Source organism: Phoxinus phoxinus, assembly GCF_949152265.1.
Source record: "Phoxinus phoxinus genome assembly, chromosome: 9".
NCBI lineage: Eukaryota > Metazoa > Chordata > Actinopteri > Cypriniformes > Leuciscidae > Phoxinus > Phoxinus phoxinus.
The window spans coordinates 36,973,137-36,991,988 of record NC_136884.1 but is presented as its reverse complement, the minus strand read 5'-3'; the positions used below and the strand labels follow the sequence as shown (position 1 = coordinate 36,991,988).

The 18,852-nt window shown below is 47.9% G+C and overlaps 1 protein-coding gene across 7 annotated transcripts; it reads left to right on the top strand.

Moving 5' to 3' along the window:
* Positions 1-1,865: 1,865 nt before the first annotated feature.
* Positions 1,866-18,291, top strand: ttll1 (tubulin tyrosine ligase-like family, member 1; the record flags this gene model as incomplete). Of its 7 annotated transcripts, none has more annotated exons than XM_079623114.1 (11): positions 1,866-2,046; positions 2,924-3,077; positions 5,926-6,134; positions 8,980-9,160; positions 10,109-10,246; positions 10,311-10,419; positions 11,660-11,803; positions 11,926-12,012; positions 16,560-16,723; positions 16,915-17,079; positions 17,758-18,290. In XM_079623114.1, the coding sequence occupies exons 2-10, from the start codon at positions 2,965-2,967 to the stop codon at positions 17,036-17,038; spliced, it is 1,269 nt and encodes a 422-aa protein (XP_079479240.1). In that variant the 5' UTR covers positions 1,866-2,046; positions 2,924-2,964. The 7 variants fall into 7 exon arrangements, 6 of the variants coding, with proteins under 6 accessions (XP_079479240.1, XP_079479241.1, XP_079479239.1 ...); XM_079623113.1 differs by having other exon boundaries at positions 1,868-2,046; positions 17,714-18,290; XM_079623112.1 differs by having other exon boundaries at positions 1,868-2,046; positions 16,915-17,081; positions 17,717-18,290.
* Positions 18,292-18,852: the final 561 nt, after the last annotated feature.

Here is an 18,852-nt window from a genome sequence, read left to right as displayed (position 1 = left end):
ACAAAAGATCGGTTCAGATTGACCACAGTATCTGGAAGTACTTGGAGGAGCACCTGAATGTATGAAAGTGTCAGATGTGAACTAGCTACTAGTGAAGAAGCCATCAGTGGCTTCAATGGAGACTGACTCAGAAATGATATCAGATGGACGCAGCACAATAACATGGCAAAGACAAACATATCTCAAGTAAAAGTGAAGAACAGTTAGTATAGGAAATACGCCATCAACATGTTTTACTGCATACAAAATGTTCGTATCAGTGCTGTTGGGAAAACAGTTTTAGTTTTGCGTTCAATGTTAGTGTTTCTAATGTTCTAGTGGACATGTTTTGTTTATGACAATGTTGTGTTATGAAAGACACATTTTAGTCAAAAGGCTTAATTTTTCTGTCTTAATCTGACCAATAACCTTTATTTTATTGTTCATATAAAATTTACACATTTTATGGAATACGAAATTATTTGTAATGTAAAATATTACTAATAAACGTATCAAATTGTTTGAAATAAGCTTATGTTTTGTCATTGGTTTCACTTTGCGTCACTGGTGTCACATTGCGTCACTGGTGTTACCGCATGGCATATTGGTTTTCTGGCATCAGAGTTGCCCAGTTTCATAGAATATGGTTTTTGTATCTACTTAAGCATTTTAAGGATATGATCATTCAATTTTGATCACTCAACCTCAATTATTTCTAATGTTACAACAAAAAACACAATGGTAGAAATAGAAAAATGTCACACAATAGAACTTTACACATTCCTGTTTAAAGTAAATTATTACTAATTAAGACAATTTCTTAATATTACATTCACTTTTTCTTTATATAATTATGTATGCAAATTAAATAGTCAAATTACATTCTGGGAAGCCTGAATTGTCATCTAAAATATAGGGAACACCAGTGACAAAAAAGCAGCACAAGCATTTTTGAAAGTAATGTAGTAAAAATATATAAAAATACATTAAGCTGTCATTTAAGTTGATTTATAATGTTGACAATGAGGTTGACTATGATCTGACTATAGGTTTTGGTATAAAAAAAAGAATTACATTTTTAAAAAGTTGTCTGTTTAAAAAGCCACCATTTTCATAGAATGACCCGTTTGCCGCTGGCTCTGGTGTCTCTACTGGCTAAACATGAGATATAGTTCGTCTTGTGTATATCTAACGGGCGATCTTTGCTCTCATTAATCTATCATTTGTTCTATGGCAAATCGTTTTGGCTGAGGGCAAAGTGAAGTTTCATAATTTTATATATTTAGGCTATTTAACTTGAGCTATTTTTAGGCTATTTTAAGCTGACTTATGTTTGACTGAATTGTTTGCTTTATTTATTTTTTATTTACTTATACTTTTATACTGGATATCAGATAATTAGAACTGACATTTTAAAAAAAAGAGTCAGGGTTGTGTAATTTTATTTTAGGCTATATATTTTTAAATATATAGAACATTTTTTATATTTATTTATATATATTTATTGTATTATACATTCTCTTCACTGCACATGTATAATAAAATAAAATGACACAACCCCGTCTCTGTTTTTTAAATGTCAGTTTTAATGTTCAATAATGTTTCATATTTTTAAAACAAAAACAAAAAGAAGCAGGGTTGTGTTTTATATTTCGTGTTGTTATAAATATATGCAGTGAAGATAATCAATGTACACGTTGCCTGCACCGCATTTGTGTGGCCATTTAATGTGTTTAAGATTTTTTTTTAAATGAAAAGAGGCAAAGTGTTGTTTTATACCATATTTCGTTTGATTGTTGCCTAAAATATACGTAAAAAGATTCTGAACTACCAAGTCCGAAGTTTGCGTACTTGGTATTGAGAAACGGCCTATGTGCGTGTCAGGCGCGTCGTTGCGGAAATGACGTAGTCCAGGAAGTGAAGAGCCGTTGCTATGGGCCGACGCTGCCGCTGTTGTGATGCGTTTATATACTGTCTATGTTGTGATGCTCCTCTTCTGAAGAAAAGCTCATTTCTCCAGCGACATTGAGCATGAGCTGATCGCTGCGCGGATTGACAGCGGTGGTTGTGAGTTCAATCCGCTGTTTGATTGAGTATGTGATCTGCAGTGTGTCAGTGTATAATGAAGCGCTCGAGCAGCGCCTGTGGTTTAGCTGCTATATCAGCCGTGTGCAAGAAGAGTGTTTTAGCACTGACACTGAGATCTCCCTCTAAACACACATGCACATCTGCTAGATTAGCAAAGACATTACTGAAGGATAATGTGACACACATCATGATTATGCGTTTTAATGACACACTAAGTGCAATAATAGAATTAACTAGTCCAAGTATTTATGATATTGGTAACACTTTACAATAAGGTTTCATACTAACAACATTAGAATGTATTAATCCTAGTTCATGTTATTTTTTAACATTAACTAATACATTATTCAATCAAAAGTTGCATCTGTTAACATCATTTAAAGGGATAGTTCACTTTAAAATGAAAATGCTGTCATCATATACTCTGAAACCTGTATGAGTTTCTTTCTTCTGCTGAACACAACGCAAGATGTTTAGAAGAATGTCAGTAACCACCAGACACCAGGTCCCATTGACTTCCATAGTAACTTATTTACTGACATTCTTCAAAACATCTTCCGTTGTGTTCAGCAGAAGAAAGAAACTCATACAGGTTTCAGAGTATATGACAGAATTTTCATTTTAAAGTGAACTATCCCTTTAATGGACCTGAGCTGACGCTGAACACTTGTGTTTTTAACTTGATAAAAGTGATGTCATCTAATGGGATCTTATTCTAAAGTGTCATTTTTGTCATAATTATATATAATTTATTTCCATTAATAATGTCACAGTGATTGAGCTGCTCCTCTGCATGAGTGTTTTGAGCTGTCGTGTTCGGTGTCTCTGAGACGGAAGTGACGTGTGTGTTTCTCAGGAGCGTGTGTGTGTGTGTGTGTGTGTGTGTGAGAGAGAGCGATGGCTGGGAAGGTGAAGTGGGTGACGGACATCGAGAAGTCTGTGCTGATCAATAACTTTGAGAAGAGAGGATGGATCCAGGTGACGGACAGCGACGACTGGAACTTCTACTGGCAAGAGCTCGTTTCATTTCATCCGTTCACACTGACACACCGCAAACATGATCACTGCTGAACTACACACTGAAGCACTTGACCAGACCAGCACTGGGGCTGAATCCCAGTGTCACCAGACCAGCACTAGGGCTGAATCCCAGTGTCACCAGACCAGCACTAGGGCTGAATCCCAGTTTCACCAGACCAGCACAAGGGCTGAATCCCAGTGTCACCAGACCAGCACTAGGCCTGAATCCCAGTGTCACCAGACCAGCACTAGGGCTGAATCCCAGTGTCACCAGACCAGCACTGGGGCTGAATCCCAGTGTCACCAGACCAGCAGTAGGGCTAAATCCCAGTTTCACCAGACCAGCACTAGGGCTGAATCCCAGTGTCACCAGACCAGCACTGGGGCTGAATCCCAGTGTCACCAGACCAGCAGTAGGGCTAAATCCCAGTTTCACCAGACCAGCACTAGGGCTGAATCCCAGTTTCACCAGACCAGCACTAGGGCTGAATCCCAGTTTCACCAGACCAGCACTAGGCCTGAATCCCAGTTTCACCAGACCAGCACAAGGGCTGAATCCCAGTGTCACCAGACCAGCACTAGGCCTGAATCCCAGTGTCACCAGACCAGCACTAGGGCTGAATCCCAGTGTCACCAGACCAGCACTGGGGCTGAATCCCAGTGTCACCAGACCAGCACTAGGGGTGAATCCCAGTTTCACCAGACCAGCACTAGGGCTGAATCCCAGTTTCACCAGACCAGCACTAGGGCTGAATCCCAGTTTCACCAGACCAGCACTAGGGCTGAATCCCAGTGTCACCAGACCAGCACTAGGCCTGAATCCCAGTGTCACCAGACCAGCACTGGGGCTGAATCCCAGTGTCACCAGACCAGCACTGGGGCTGAATCCCAGTGTCACCAGGCCAGCACTAGGGCTGAATCCCAGTGTCACCAGACCAGCACTAGGGCTGAATCCCAGTGTCACCAGGCCAGCACTAGGGCTGAATCCCAGTGTCACCAGACCAGCACTAGGGCTGAATTCCAGTGTCACCAGACCAGCACTAGGGCTGAATCCCAGTGTCACCAGACCAGCACTAGGGCTGAATCCCAGTGTCACCAGACCAGCACTAGAGCTGAATCCCAGTTTCACCAGACCAGCACTAGGCCTGAATCCCAGTGTCACCAGACCAGCACTAGGGCTGAATCCCAGTGTCACCAGACCAGCACTGGGGCTGAATCCCAGTGTCATCAGACCAGCACTATGGCTGAATCCCAGTGTCACCAGACCAGCACTAGGGCTGAATCCCAGTTTCACCAGACCAGTACTAGGGCTGAATCCCAGTGTCACCAGACCAGCACTAGGGCTGAATCCCAGTGTCACCAGACCAGCACTAGGCCTGAATCCCAGTGTCACCAGACCAGCACTAGGGCTGAATCCCAGTGTCACCAGACCAGCACTAGGGCTGAATCCCAGTGTCACCAGACCAGCACTAGGCCTGAATCCCAGTGTCACCAGACCAGCACTAGGCCTGAATCCCAGTGTCACCAGACCAGCACTAGGCCTGAATCCCAGTGTCACCAGACCAGCACTAGGGCTGAATCCCAGTGTCACCAGACCAGCACTAGGGCTGAATCCCAGTGTCACCAGACCAGCACTAGGCCTGAATCCCAGTGTCACCAGACCAGCACTAGGCCTGAATCCCAGTGTCACCAGACCAGCACTAGGCCTGAATCCCAGTGTCACCAGACTAGCACTAGGGCTGAATCCCAGTTTCACCAGACCAGCACTAGGGCTGAATCCCAGTTTCACCAGACCAGCAGTAGGGCTGAATCCCAGTTTCACCAGACCAGCACTAGGGCTGAATCCCAGTTTCACCAGACCAGCACTAGGGCTGAATCCCAGTTTCACCAGACCAGCACAAGGCCTGAATCCCAGTGTCACCAGACCAGCACTAGGCCTGAATCCCAGTGTCACCAGACCAGCACTAGGGCTGAATCCCAGTTTCACCAGACCAGCACTAGGGCTGAATCCCAGTTTCACCAGACCAGCACAAGGGCTGAATCCCAGTTTCACCAGACCAGCACTAGGCCTGAATCCCAGTTTCACCAGACCAGCACTAGGCCTGAATCCCAGTTTCACCAGACCAGCACTAGGCCTGAATCCCAGTTTCACCAGACCAGCACTAGGGCTGAATCCCAGTTTCACCAGACCAGCACTAGGGCTGAATCCCAGTTTCACCAGACCAGCATTAGGGCTGAATTCCAGTTTCACCAGATCAGCACTAGGGCTGAATCCCAGTTTCACCAGACCAGCATTAGGGCTGAATTCCAGTTTCACCAGACCAGCATTAGGGCTGAATCCCAGTTTCACCAGACCAGTACTAGGGCTGAATCCCAGTTTCACCAGACCAGCACTAGGCCTGAATCCCAGTGTCACCAGACCAGCACTAGGGCTGAATCCCAGTTTCACCAGACCAGCACTTACTTTAAATACGTTTAAGACCTTTTTTGAACATAATTTCCAAAACTAGTCCTAAAAAATCTCATTACCGCAACAGTCTGAAAACATCAACACTGTTAGAAAAGCAAATATTTTCACATTTGTAAAAATGGGTTATTAACAGTCAAAATTATTAAAATTATTTTTAAATGATTGTTTAGTGATTTCTCTCATTACCGCAACACCTTGCTTCTACAAGTTACAATTTTTTATATATTTCAATGAAAATATTTTTTCAAAATGATTCTGTGCGACACGCAGGCACGCACGCACACACGCACATGCACACACACACACACACACGCACACACACACACACACACACGTCTCATGTTCTACTGATGTGATCTCTTTGGCAGGATGAGCATCCAGACCATCCGCAGCGTGTTCAGCGTGGACACCGGCTACCGGCTGACTGACGACCAGATGGTCAACCACTTCCCCAACCACTACGAGCTGACCAGGAAGGACCTGATGATCAAGAACATCAAGCGCTACCGCAAGGACCTGGAGAAGGAAGCCAGTCCCCTGGCCGAGAAGGACGAGAGCGGGAAATACCTCTACCTGGGTAAAACCACCGCTCTCTCCCTCTCGCCTCCGTCTCTCCCGTACGTGCCGCCGCCGCTCTCTCCCTCTCGCCTCCGTCTCTCTCGTACGTGCCGCCGCCGCTCTCTCCCTCTCGCCTCCATCTCTCCCGTACGTGCCGCTCTCTCTCCCTCTCGCCTCCGTCTCTCTCGTACGTGCCGCCGCCGCTCTCTCCCTCTCGCCTCCATCTCTCCCGTACGTGCCGCTCTCTCTCCCTCTCGCCTCCGTCTCTCTCGTACGTGCCGCCGCCGCTCTCTCCCTCTCGCCTCCGTCTCTCTCGTACGTGCCGCCGCCGCTCTCTCCCTCTCGCCTCCGTCTCTCTCGTACGTGCCGCCGCCGCTCTCTCCCTCTCGCCTCCGTCTCTCCCGTACGTGCCGCCGCCGCTCTCTCTCTCCCTCGCCTCCGTTTCTCCCGTACGTGCCGCCGCCGCTCTCTCCCTCTCGCCTCCGTCTCTCCCGTACGTGCCGCCGCCGCTCTCTCTCTCTCGCCTCCGTCTCTCCCGTACGTGCCGCCGCCGCTCTCTCTCCCTTTTGCCTTCGTCTCTCCCGTACGTGCCGGCGCCGCTCTCTCTCCCTTTTGCCTTCGTCTCTCCCGTACGTGCCGGCGCCGCTCTCTCTCCCTTTTGCCTTCGTCTCTCCCGTACGTGCCGCCGCCGCTCTCTCCCTCTCGCCTCCATCTCTCCCGTACGTGCCGGCGCCGCTCTCTCTCCCTTTTGCCTTCGTCTCTCCCGTACGTGCCGCCGCCGCTCTCTCCCTCTTGCCTCCGTCTCTCCCGTACGTGCCGCCGCTCTCTCTCCCTCTCGCCTCCGTCTGTATCGTATGTGCCGCCGCCGCTCTCTCTCCCTCTCGCCTCCGTCTCTCCCGTACGTGCCGCCGCCGCTCTCTCTCCCTCTCGCCTCCGTCTCTCCCGTACGTGCCGCCGCCGCTCTCTCTCCCTCTCGCCTCCGTCTCTCCCGTACGTGCCGCCGCCGCTCTCTCTCCCTCTCGCCTCCGTCTGTCTCGTACGTGCCGGCGCCGCTCTCTCCCTCTCGCCTCCGCCTCTCCCGTACGTGCCGCCGCCGCTCTCTCTCCCTCTCGCCTCCGTCTCTCCCGTACGTGCCGCCGCCGCTCACTCTCCCTCTCGCCTCCGTCTCTCCCGTACGTGCCGCCGCCGCTCTCTCCCTCTCGCCTCCGTCTCTCTCTATGTGCCGCCGCCGCTCTCTTCCTCTCGCCTCCGTCTCTCCCGTACGTGCCGCCGCCGCTCTCTCCCTCTCGCCTCCGTCTCTCCCGTACGTGCCGCCGCTCTCTCCCTCTCGCCTCCGTCTCTCTCGTACGTGCCGGCGCCGCTCTCTCCCTCTCGCCTCCGTCTCTCCCGTACGTGCCGCCGCCGCTCTCTCCCTCTCGCCTCCGTCTCTCCCGTACGTGCCGCCGCCGCTCTCTCCCTCTCGCCTCCGTCTCTCCCGTACGTGCCGCCGCCGCTCTCTCCCTCTCGCCTCCGTCTCTCCCGTACGTGCCGCCGCCGCTCTCTCCCTCTTGCCTCCGTCTCTCCCGTACGTGCCGCCGCCGCTCTCTCCCTCTCGCCTCCGTCTCTCCCGTACGTGCCGCCGCCGCTCTCTCCCTCTCGCCTCCGTCTCTCCCGTACGTGCCGCCGCCGCTCTCTCCCTCTCGCCTCCATCTCTCCCGTACGTGCCGCTCTCTCTCCCTCTCGCCTCCGTCTCTCTCGTACGTGCCGCCGCCGCTCTCTCCCTCTCGCCTCCGTCTCTCTCGTACGTGCCGCCGCCGCTCTCTCCCTCTCGCCTCCGTCTCTCCCGTACGTGCCGCCGCCGCTCTCTCCCTCTCGCCTCCGTCTCTCCCGTACGTGCCGCCGCCGCTCTCTCCCTCTCGCCTCCGTCTCTCCCGTACGTGCCGCCGCCGCTCTTTCTCCCTTTTGCCTCCGTCTCTCCCGTACGTGCCGCCGCCGCTCTCTCCCTCTCGCCTCCGTCTCTCCCGTACGTGCCGCCGCCGCTCTCTCTCCCTCTCGCCTCCGTCTCTCCCGTACGTGCCGCCGCCGCTCTCTCCCTCTCGCCTCCGTCTCTCCCGTACGTGCCGCCGCCGCTCTCTCCTTCTCGCCTCCGTCTCTCCCGTACGTGCCGCCGCCGCTCTCTCCCTCTCGCCTCCGTCTCTCCCGTACGTGCCGCCGCCGCTCTCTCCCTCTCGCCTCCGTCTCTCCCGTACGTGCCGCCGCCGCTCTCTCCCTCTCGCCTCCGTCTCTCCCGTACGTGCCGCCGCCGCTCTCTCCCTCTCGCCTCCGTCTCTCCCGTACGTGCCGCCGCCGCTCACTCTCGCCTCCGTCTCTCGTATATGTGCCGCCGCCGCTCTCTCCCTCTCGCCTCCGTCTCTCCCGTACGTGCCGCCGCCGCTCTCTCCCTCTCGCCTCCGTCTCTCCCGTACGTGCCGCCGCCGCTCACTCTCGCCTCCGTCTCTCGTATATGTGCCGCCGCCGCTCTCTCCCTCTCGCCTCCGTCTCTCCCGTACGTGCCGCCGCCGCTCTCTCCCTCTCGCCTCCGTCTCTCCCGTACGTGCCGCCGCCGCTCACTCTCGCCTCCGTCTCTCGTATATGTGCCGCCGCCGCTCTCTCCCTCTCGCCTCCGTCTCTCCCGTACGTGCCGCCGCCGCTCTCTCCCTCTCGCCTCCGTCTCTCCCGTACGTGCCGCCGCCGCTCACTCTCGCCTCCGTCTCTCTCGTACGTGCCGCCGCCGCTCTCTCCCTCTCGCCTCCGTCTCTCCCGTACGTGCCGCCGCCGCTCTCTCCCTCTCGCCTCCGTCTCTCGTATATGTGCCGCCGCCGCTCATTCTCGGACTCTGACCACAGATTTCGTGCCGGTGACGTTCATGCTGCCGGCCGACTACAACCTGTTCGTGGAGGAGTTCCGGAAGAGCCCGTCCAGCACGTGGATCATGAAGCCGTGCGGGAAGGCGCAGGGAAAGGGCATCTTCCTCATCAACAAGCTCTCTCAGATCAAGAAGTGGTCCCGCGACAGCCGCACGTCCACGTGAGTCCGCAGGTGGCCAGGAAATAATGCCAAACACACAAATAGCTAAATATCTAGAGAAACAATTATATTTTTTTCCATTAGTATTTTAGTTCTTTACTTATTTAGATTTTGCAATTTATTATTATAGATTTATTTTCATACAATAAGAAAAATGAAAAATGCGAAGGCAAATTACCCAGAGAAATGTTATAATTATATAATGATACTAAAATGTATGGAGCACGTTACATACATTACATCCCTCGCTCCATAAAAATGTATATAGTTAATAGGGATGCATGATATATCAGCCGCCATATTGATATTGACCGATATATGTTCATTTGTAATGTTATCGACCTGATAAAAAATGTGGGCGATATTGGATAATGGATCACTTCCTTCGGCTGAGACACTTCAGATATGCACTGTTTGCCATGATGGACTTTAATTTCCTGAAATATGATTGGAAAATAAAAAGGAAAAACAGTGCAATGTGCAGCACAAGTCTGTCATATAGGCGACAAAAGTATAATGAGAACATCGTTATAATTGTGTAATTGGAACGTTGCTTTTAATGATGAGGCTTTTGTTTTTGTAATCAGGCTCTCAAAATTATTTGATAAAAAAACAAACAATGTGGATGTAGATTTATCGGCCAATATATCGGATATCGGCTTTCAAATATAAAGGTATCACCCAAATGTTCATATCGGTGCATCCCTAATAGTAATTATAAAACGGTTAGTTCCAATCCTTGATTCTGATTGGTCAATAGCTGTGTTTTATTGACATGTATGTTCTTCCATCTTAAAAATATATCTAAATTACGTCATATGCTCTCAATGAATAATGCAGAACAATTAGTTCATGCGTTCATGACCTCAAGGCTAGATTATTGTAATGCTTACATATATCACAGTTAAAGTGGCATCAGCTTCTGTCTGATGTGCTGGCGTTTGACAGGTTCGTGGCGGCGAACAGCGGGAAGGAGGCCTACGTCATCTCTCTGTACATCGACAACCCTCTGCTGATCGGCGGGAAGAAGTTCGACCTGCGTCTGTACGTGCTGGTGACCAGCTACAGGCCGCTGAAGTGCTACATGTGAGTGTGTGACCGCCGCACGCCACCGCATCACTCGCCCCGCACTAAACGCTGTGTGTTGCAGGTACAAACTGGGCTTCTGCCGCTTCTGCACGGTCAAATACACGCCCAGCACCAGTGAGCTGGACAACATGTTCGTGCACCTCACCAACGTGGCCATCCAGAAGCACGGCGTAAGTCCCTCACACCCGCAGCCAGTGTCTGTGTGCTTACAACAGTCTTCTCTGCATGCTTGAGTCAGCGGCTCGTTCCTTAATAACATTACACTAGTGTGTATGTGCATGTAAGATAGGAGTCCGTTAAAGTAGGGCTGTAAACGATTCATCCAAAGTAAACGCATAGGCCATCAAGATTTGATTCGGTGCTGTTATTCAAACTGGTAAGCAAGCGCTGCTTTGTGTCCGACCAATCGCGGTGCATCCCGCCAAGTGAGCACAGAGCAAGCGAAGGAGTTTTCCCCATAGCGTCTAGCAAAGACGTAACCTCGGTTCCCTGAGATACTGGGAATGTTTCATTTCAAAGGGACAAGCTGACGGTCAGTCGGATATAGTATATGTTTCTCTCTCGAGTCGCAGAAAGTCCAAAACGGACTCAATTCATAACTTATGACGTTCCAGGAAATCCCTTACATGGACAAAGACATCCAGCCATCGCTGAGCTGAGTAAAAAAGCAGAAACATTTTGACTGATGAAACGTGAAGACGTTAAAAACATGATTGCAACAATATATTTTTTATGTTCCATCTTGCGGTGCTAATTGACACCCTTTATTACAGTAAAACACTAAAATATACTGCCTTATTCTGTGGTAAAAATTACATTTTTTTACATAAAATCTATCATGACTTGATGCACAAATGTCTGTAGTGCATAAAACAATCATAAACTTGTCATTAGGACATAATGTTATAAAATAAAAAAATATTGGTTACTGTTCAGCAGTGTATTTGATTTCTTAGCCAGTTAAACATAGGAAATAAGACAAAATAAACCCTGTAAATTAGACAAAGGTCAGAATAAACTGGTATTACCAGGTGCTCCCCCCCTGCTGTGGTGGTTACGGCCCTGTTTTATAGTCATCATAATAATGTTGTTTCACAGGAAAACAGTACGATTACAATAGTAATATCCAGAAAGCATTTACACTTTTTCCACATTTTGTTATGTTACAGCCATATCCCAAAACGGATTCAATTCATTATTTCCCTCAAAATTCTATGACAACATGAAAAAGTGTCCAGAAGTGTTCATAGCCTTTGCCTTGACACTGGATATTGAGCTCAGGTGCGTCCAGTTTCCACTGGTTTCCACAACCTCAGTGGAGTCCGCTGTGGTAAACCCAGTTGATTGGTTGTATAAACACCCCATGGCTGATTCATACAGTCTATAGTATATGTGTGTGTTTGACCGCAGGACGACTACAATCACGTCCACGGCGGGAAGTGGACGGTCGGTAACCTGCGCCTCTATCTGGAGAGCACTCGAGGACGGGACGTCACCAACCACCTGTTCGACCAGATCCACTGGATCATCGTGCAGTCGCTCAAAGCCGTGGCTGTAAGTCCAGCGGGAGATGCGGATGCAGGACGTGTCCTTCTGATTCATAAGTGTTGGGCTGGAGGACTGCCATTATGATGATGATGATGATGATGATGATGTGCTTCTGTTCTCGGCTGCAGCCCGTCATGAACAACGACAAGCACTGCTTCGAGTGCTACGGTTATGACATCATCATCGACGACCGCCTCAAGCCGTGGCTGATCGAGGTCAGATATCATCCTCGCTCTCTACATTTGTCATATTTCTATTTGAATTTTAGCATTTAAACACTTTATTACAGTTGTTTTGTAATTTTTGTTAGTAATTTTTTTAATACTTCTATTTAGCTTTAATATTATTTTATTATTTTTAGTAACTTTAGTACTTAAACTTAATTTATTTCAGTTATTTAATTTCTAACATTTCTAATTTTCAAGTTTAAGTGTGTGGTTTTTTGCTTTTATTTCCACTTTTTTAGTAGTTTAAATTAAACTTGTTTTATTTCAATTAGTTGGCAAGGCAACATTTCTTATTTTCATTTGACTTCAGGTATTTTGTGTAATATTTATTTTCAGTGTTATTTCCATGAATGAAAGCGTCTCAGGTTGGGTGTGTACCACTGGTTCCCTGAAGAGGGAGCGAGGCGCTGCATCGAGACGCTGTGGGAACGCCTCTGCGTGATCCGTTGTGAAGCGCGTCTGTAATCACTCCAATTAGGGAACTATAGGAAACTATAAAGCACACCCAGAATCAAACCACGCTAGCTTCTGATAGGCTGAAGCAAGTCGATCACAGGCATGCAGGGAGTATGGCAGGGGACGCAGCGTCTCGTTCCCTCTTCAGGGAACCAGGGTTACGTAACCTGAGGCGTTCCCTTTCGAGGGAACTGGAACCCTGTACCCACGCTGCCGTACTACGCTTGCCATTAAGGGAAGCTTTAATCTTTAGAAGCGGGTCCGCACAGCCATAGGTGAAGGCTGACCGGCCGACTCGTATGCAAGTGAGAGAGCCTCGACTACCCACTTACTCATCCTCTGCTTGGATGCTGATGCTGGGCACCCCTGGATGCTGACCCGAAACTGACGAATAATTGATCAGACTTTCACCACAGGGCAGCTCTGTGGGCATAAGCATCTGAAGCCCTAACAGGGCACGGCGGGTTAAGTTTCTCCTGGTCTGGGGTTAAGAAAGGTGGAGGGCAAAAGGCCTGCAGGAACTTAGGAATATGCCTCTAGCAAACTCCAGGCATGAGGGAGTGACCGATAGGCCTGTCAGTCTCCAATTCTTTTAAGAGACGAGATGGCAAGAAGGAAGATAGAGTGAGGAACTTTTCCATCGGCTCAAAGGGAGTCGCCGTAAGGCCTTCCAACACAATAGCCAGATCCCATGCTCTAGGGCAGGGGTGCACAAACTTTTTCGTATGAAGGGCCAAAAATCACACTTGATTGAGGGCCGTGGGCCAAAAGTAGATTTAGCATCATAAATCAAACTGTATTACATTAAAGTTGCTATGGGTTTATTTATTTCATAATATTTAAAATAAATATAAAACAACTTTAATCTGATTAACTAATGCAGTTTTAATGGTAAAGTTTAGCATTTTAATGAATGCGTTTACGGTAATTTGTTGACGTTAATTGACGTCAAGTGTCGCAAAGCACTCGGTGCTGCACCTTGAATTGCGCATTTACAGGAAAAATCTAATGCATTTACATTTAATTTAAACATGTAATTTCAGTTTACTCTGTTGTAGTTTAACAATAAAACAAACACAAATGTTTAGGGGTGTGCGATATCGACAAAAAATTATATCTATATTTTCTGGGATTTCCTCGATAACGATTATTAGGCGATATTTTGCTGAGTTTATTGTGCTGGTACTTTGGCAGGTTTAGGACTGTCGTGGACACCCGACTCCCTGCGTTTAGGATATTCTCCATACTCTGTGTGGTGGTCAGGTCACAGCAGTGGCAGACACTATTTCCCCAATGTTTCAATCGATTTTTACCTAATATGGGCATTTTTACCTTTATAAAGCCATTTTTAAACCTAATTATATGCATGCATCATCTGTTGTGTCCTTTTATAAATTTAATCAAATTATTTTATAAAAATAATTATATTTTGCATATTATACTATAAAAACACATAATTCTAGTTGATTTTAGTTGATCATAACTAGAGATGAAATGGCACAAACATTTCATGATTATAGTTACAAAAATGATCACGTTTATCACAGAATCCTGTTCAAAAAGTGCTAATACTACACAATGAAATCAATTCACAAAGTTTTATGTAACAAATAAAATTAGTACGCACCTTTTGTTTACATAAACATTCAAATAATAACATTAAAAATGATGGCCAGATTTTAAAAGAGTGTCTTGCAACATGTTATCTACTAACATGTACAAGTTCAAATAAAGTTTTGACAAATAGGTTTTATAAAACGATAAACCTCACATATTTCAGGCTTTAAGTCAAAAAAGATAAATTACTGACATTTACAATGCACATTAGCTTATGTTTTATAAATTCGGTCTGATTTTCCCGTGGTGTCTGTTGTTGCTATGCAACCATGCACTGCGCGCTCCACAACGACAAAGAGGTTTTAGTAGCTAATGGTTTTCCAACGGCATTCTGAAAAGTTCTCGCTGCGCCTGGAAAAAATTAGCGGGTCGCTTCATTTATGAGCGCGCGCCTACATTTGAACGAACTTGAGCGCACAAAAGACGCGATGTGTGAATGGCCCCTTTGCGACGTCTCTCCCTCCCTCCCCTCGGACGGTATGGTGGGCCAAATCAAAGGTTACCGCGGGCCAACTTTGGGCCCTAGTTTGGGCATCTCTGCTCTAGGGTGTAGTGCGCTGTGCAGGTCTCAGCCTCAAAGTGCCACGAAGGAAACGCGTAAAAAAGGATCTCTTCCCAAAGGTGAACCACCCAAAGGAGTGTGGAAGGCAGCTGTAGCCGCCACATAGGGGACAGAGCTGCAGAGAAACACAACAGGGCAGTTACCTGTGTCTGGCTGGCTCTCTGCCCCATACAGTGACACCTCTGCACTTTAGGGCGGACAGTCTCCTCGTGGGGGAGCTCTGGACTGAAGTGTGGTCTCAGCAGCCTCGGTTGAGAGACCTGAGCTCCTCAGGGGCCAGGCCCACAGTTCCCATAAGAGTGTGCCCCCCACATGGGACCACGGGTCCTCCTGACTGGAGTCTCAAGGGGAGAGTCCTCACGGAGAGACACCAGGTCCGAGAACCACACTCGGGCGAGCCAGTACGGGGCTACCCGAACCCTCTCCAGATCTCCCGATCTCCCGTACAGATCCACGCCTGTGCCACAGCACCGAGCCCAAGGCGAGCTGGATGCGTGAGGCAGAACCGCAGAGCACAGTGTGTTGTCTCTACAGATGCAAACAGATCCAGTTCCGCTTGGCCGTAACCTTCCCATACTCCACCAGCTCGTCTCCGTTCCCCGAGCCTCGGCCTCGACAGCACGTCTGCTCCTGCTGTTGAAACCCCGGGGTTATTAACTGCGGACGACAGGGAGTCCCCCGCACGGGCCCTAGGGAACGTAACCACGCTCTTCCACATAACTAGGGCACCGCCGCGTGAGCGTGATGGTGCGGAGCGGGGTTATGTCGCTGAAGTGTGGCTGGTGTAGCGGCGCTGGGTCACGGCCGGGACCGGAGCAGATGTTTGTGCAAGTCTTGCTGTTAATGCAGTGTTATTTATACTCTATTATCATCTTTATTCATGCTTTTCCCTGCTTTGTCTATTTTCCATTCCCAATTTTTGTGTAATCATTTTGTTATGTGCTTTTTTGTTTGTATCAGTTTTGTGTACAAAACTCTATTTATCTTTATTTTTATCTTTCAGTTTTAATAATTTTAGTAGCTCACCTTAAACTTGTTTTATTTCAGTTAGTTGGCATGGCAACATTTCTAGTTTTGGTTTCAGTCATTTAAGTCAAGTCATCTTTATGTATATAGCGCTTTTTACAATACAGATTGTATCAAAGCAGCTTCACAGTGATAACATGAAAATAATACAAAAAAACAATTACATCATCGTCCACCTTTAAGGCAGATCTATAATATTGTTGAATATTAAATGTCCCCAACTAAGCAAGCCAGAAGGCAAAGCAACAGCGGCAAGGAACCAAAACTCCATCAGGAGACAGAAGGGAGAAAAAAACCTTGGGAGAACCCAGGCTCAGTCGGGGGCCAGTTCTCCTCTGGCCAATGAGTAAACAGTGTATGAAGTTCAGAATGAATCAGAGTATTTGTCCAGTTCCGGTTGGTTGAAGTCGGAGTGGAGAGGAGGAGAGACTGGTTGACACTTCAGGTCAGCGGCGTCGTCGTCGTGTCCTGGCGCTGGTCCTTCATCAGATCTGGATACGGCCTGGTTCCGATGGACAGCGGTAAACCTCGGGATAGACAGAGAGACTAATATTAGCGTAGACGCCATCCTTCTTATGATGTACCAAGTACATCAGGATTTACGGGAAGTGTTCCCGGTCCCGGCTGTTCTAAACTATGCAGCCTAACATTGAAAGTTTATTTAACAGTAACAGTTTTAAGTTTATGTTCTTCACCTAATATTTATATTAAGCTTTATTTCAGTGACCGTAACTTACTGTTAATATGATTTTCTTTTTTAAATGTGTGTGTGTCTGTTTGTCTCTTGTGTGTGTGTGTGTGTCTCTTGTGTGTGTGTGTGTGTGTGTCTCTTGTGTGTGTGTGTGTGTCTCTCGTGTGTGTGTGTGTCTCTCAGGTGAATGCGTCCCCGTCGCTCACCTCCAGCACGGCCAACGACCGCATCCTGAAGTACAACCTGATCAACGACACGCTGAACATCGTGACGCCCAACGGCGAGATCCCCGACTGCCGCTGGAACCGCTGTCTGCCCAAAGAGGCTCTGGGACACTATCAAGTGCTGTGAGTGACTCTCTCTCTCTCTCTCTCTCTCTCTCTCTCTCTCTCTGTCTCTCTCTCTCTCTCTCTCTCTCTGTATGTGTGGCCCCGTGAGGAGTGGCTCCTGTATCAGTCTCTCGCTCTCTCTGTCTCTCTCTCTCTCTCTCTCTCTCTCTCTCTCTCTCTCTCTCTCTCTCTCTCTCTCTCTCTCTCAGATATGACGAGGAGCAGGCCCTGAGCGAGAGCGCTGACCTCAGGAGCCGGTCGGGTCAGTCGCTGGGGTCAAAGGGCAGCAGATCCGGCAGCGTGAGGCCACCGTTCCCCGCCACCTGGAAGTGAGACTGTCCACATGAGGCCTTCGCTGGAGACACTGCAGGAAAGTGTGTGTGTGTGTGTGTGTGTGTGTGTGTGTGTGTGTGTGTGTGTGTGTGTGTGTGTGTGTGTGTGTGAGTGAGAGTCTGAGTATGAGACACACACACGTGTGGTTGTTCAGTGTGATCACCTGACCTCCGCACGCCTGTGTTGAGTGAGTGAGTGAGTGTGTGTGTGAGTCTGAGAGAGTGAGTGAGTGTGTGTGTGAGTCTGAGAGAGTGAGTGAGTGTGTGTGTGAGTCTGAGAGAGTGAGTGAGTGAGTGAGTGTGTGTGTGTGTGTGTGTGTGTGTGTGTGTATATTAGTCTGAGAGAGTGAGTGAGTGTGTGTGTGAGTCTGAGAGAGTGAGTGAGTGTGTGTGTGAGTCTGAGAGAGTGAGTGAGTGAGTGAGTGTGTGTGTGTGTGTGTGTGTGTGTGTCTATTAGTCTGAGAGAGTGAGTGAGTGTGTGTGTGAGTCTGAGAGAGTGAGTGAGTGTGTGTGTGAGTGTGTGTGAGTCTGAGAGAGTGAGTGAGTGAGTGTGTGTGTGAGTCTGAGAGAGTGAGTGTGTGTGTGAGTGTGTGTGTGTGTGTGAGTGAGTGTGAGAGAGTGAGTGGTGGATCTGCAGAGGAGCTGAGATCAGTGCTTGTGTATCTCTGACGTTCAGCAGATGTTCTGAAGGAAGTGAAGACTTCTATCATTCTCCTTCAGACCCGCTCCAGTGGACACGGCCCTCACCACGGCGCTACACAAGGGGGCGCTCTAACGCTCCACTGTCGCACAGCGAGACCTCGTGATCTCCACACGCACAGCACTGGATGAGTCTCTGACCCGGCGTAACATGGGCCGCTTCTACGCTCTCCTGAGGGACGCAGGGCCCAACACCAGTTACATGAAGAAGAAGATCAACAACACAGACATCACACAGACCGTCACGCTCACTACAGTGTTTATTTAGCACAAAACAAACTCATTATGAGAGAGCAGGGAAACGCTCACACACACTCCAACACTGACGTCTCTAAATAAGAGATGGTGTCTTAGACTGGTCCTGATCCTCACGCCTCCGCTCTCTGTGTCTGTATTGCACGTATTATCTGTGCCGTCTTATAGTTTACATGTGTCTGTGCTGTTTGCTTTGTGTTACATTTTATTCTATATTGTGCAATGTAATATATAATATTTATGTACTTTATATATACTGTATATATATAAGGTAAGGGGTAAAAAAATATAAATAAACAAATAAATAATGTTACAAAAGATTTTCTGTTTCAAATTAATGCTGGTCTATTGACCTTTCTATTCATCAAAGCATCCTGAAAAATAACATTTATCACAGTACCACAAAAATATGAACTGTTGCAAACATTTACGATTATTATCAACTCATCACATTACACTGATTTCTGGAGGATCATGTGACACTGAAGACTGGAGTAATGATGATAAACTCAGCTTTGATCACAGGAATACATGACACTACTGTATATTCACACAGAGAACAGATGATCTACATTATAATAATATTTCACTGATGAGCTGATCACATAACAGAGACTCCTGACCAGTGTAGAGGATAGACGAGGAGAGTGACCGCTTCATGTGCAGTGAGTAGTGTAGGCACAGCGGGGCTAGTTGTCACAGCCTCTGATCTCTGTCTCTGTGAGGTTTTGAGTCATAAATGCTCATATTATATGTTGGTTTGACACATTCAGGGAATTCTGTCCTCCAAACTCACTATCAACACAATCAAAAACGCAATGAAGGTTCAACTGTGTTGTGCACAAATGTTGGGAGCGACGC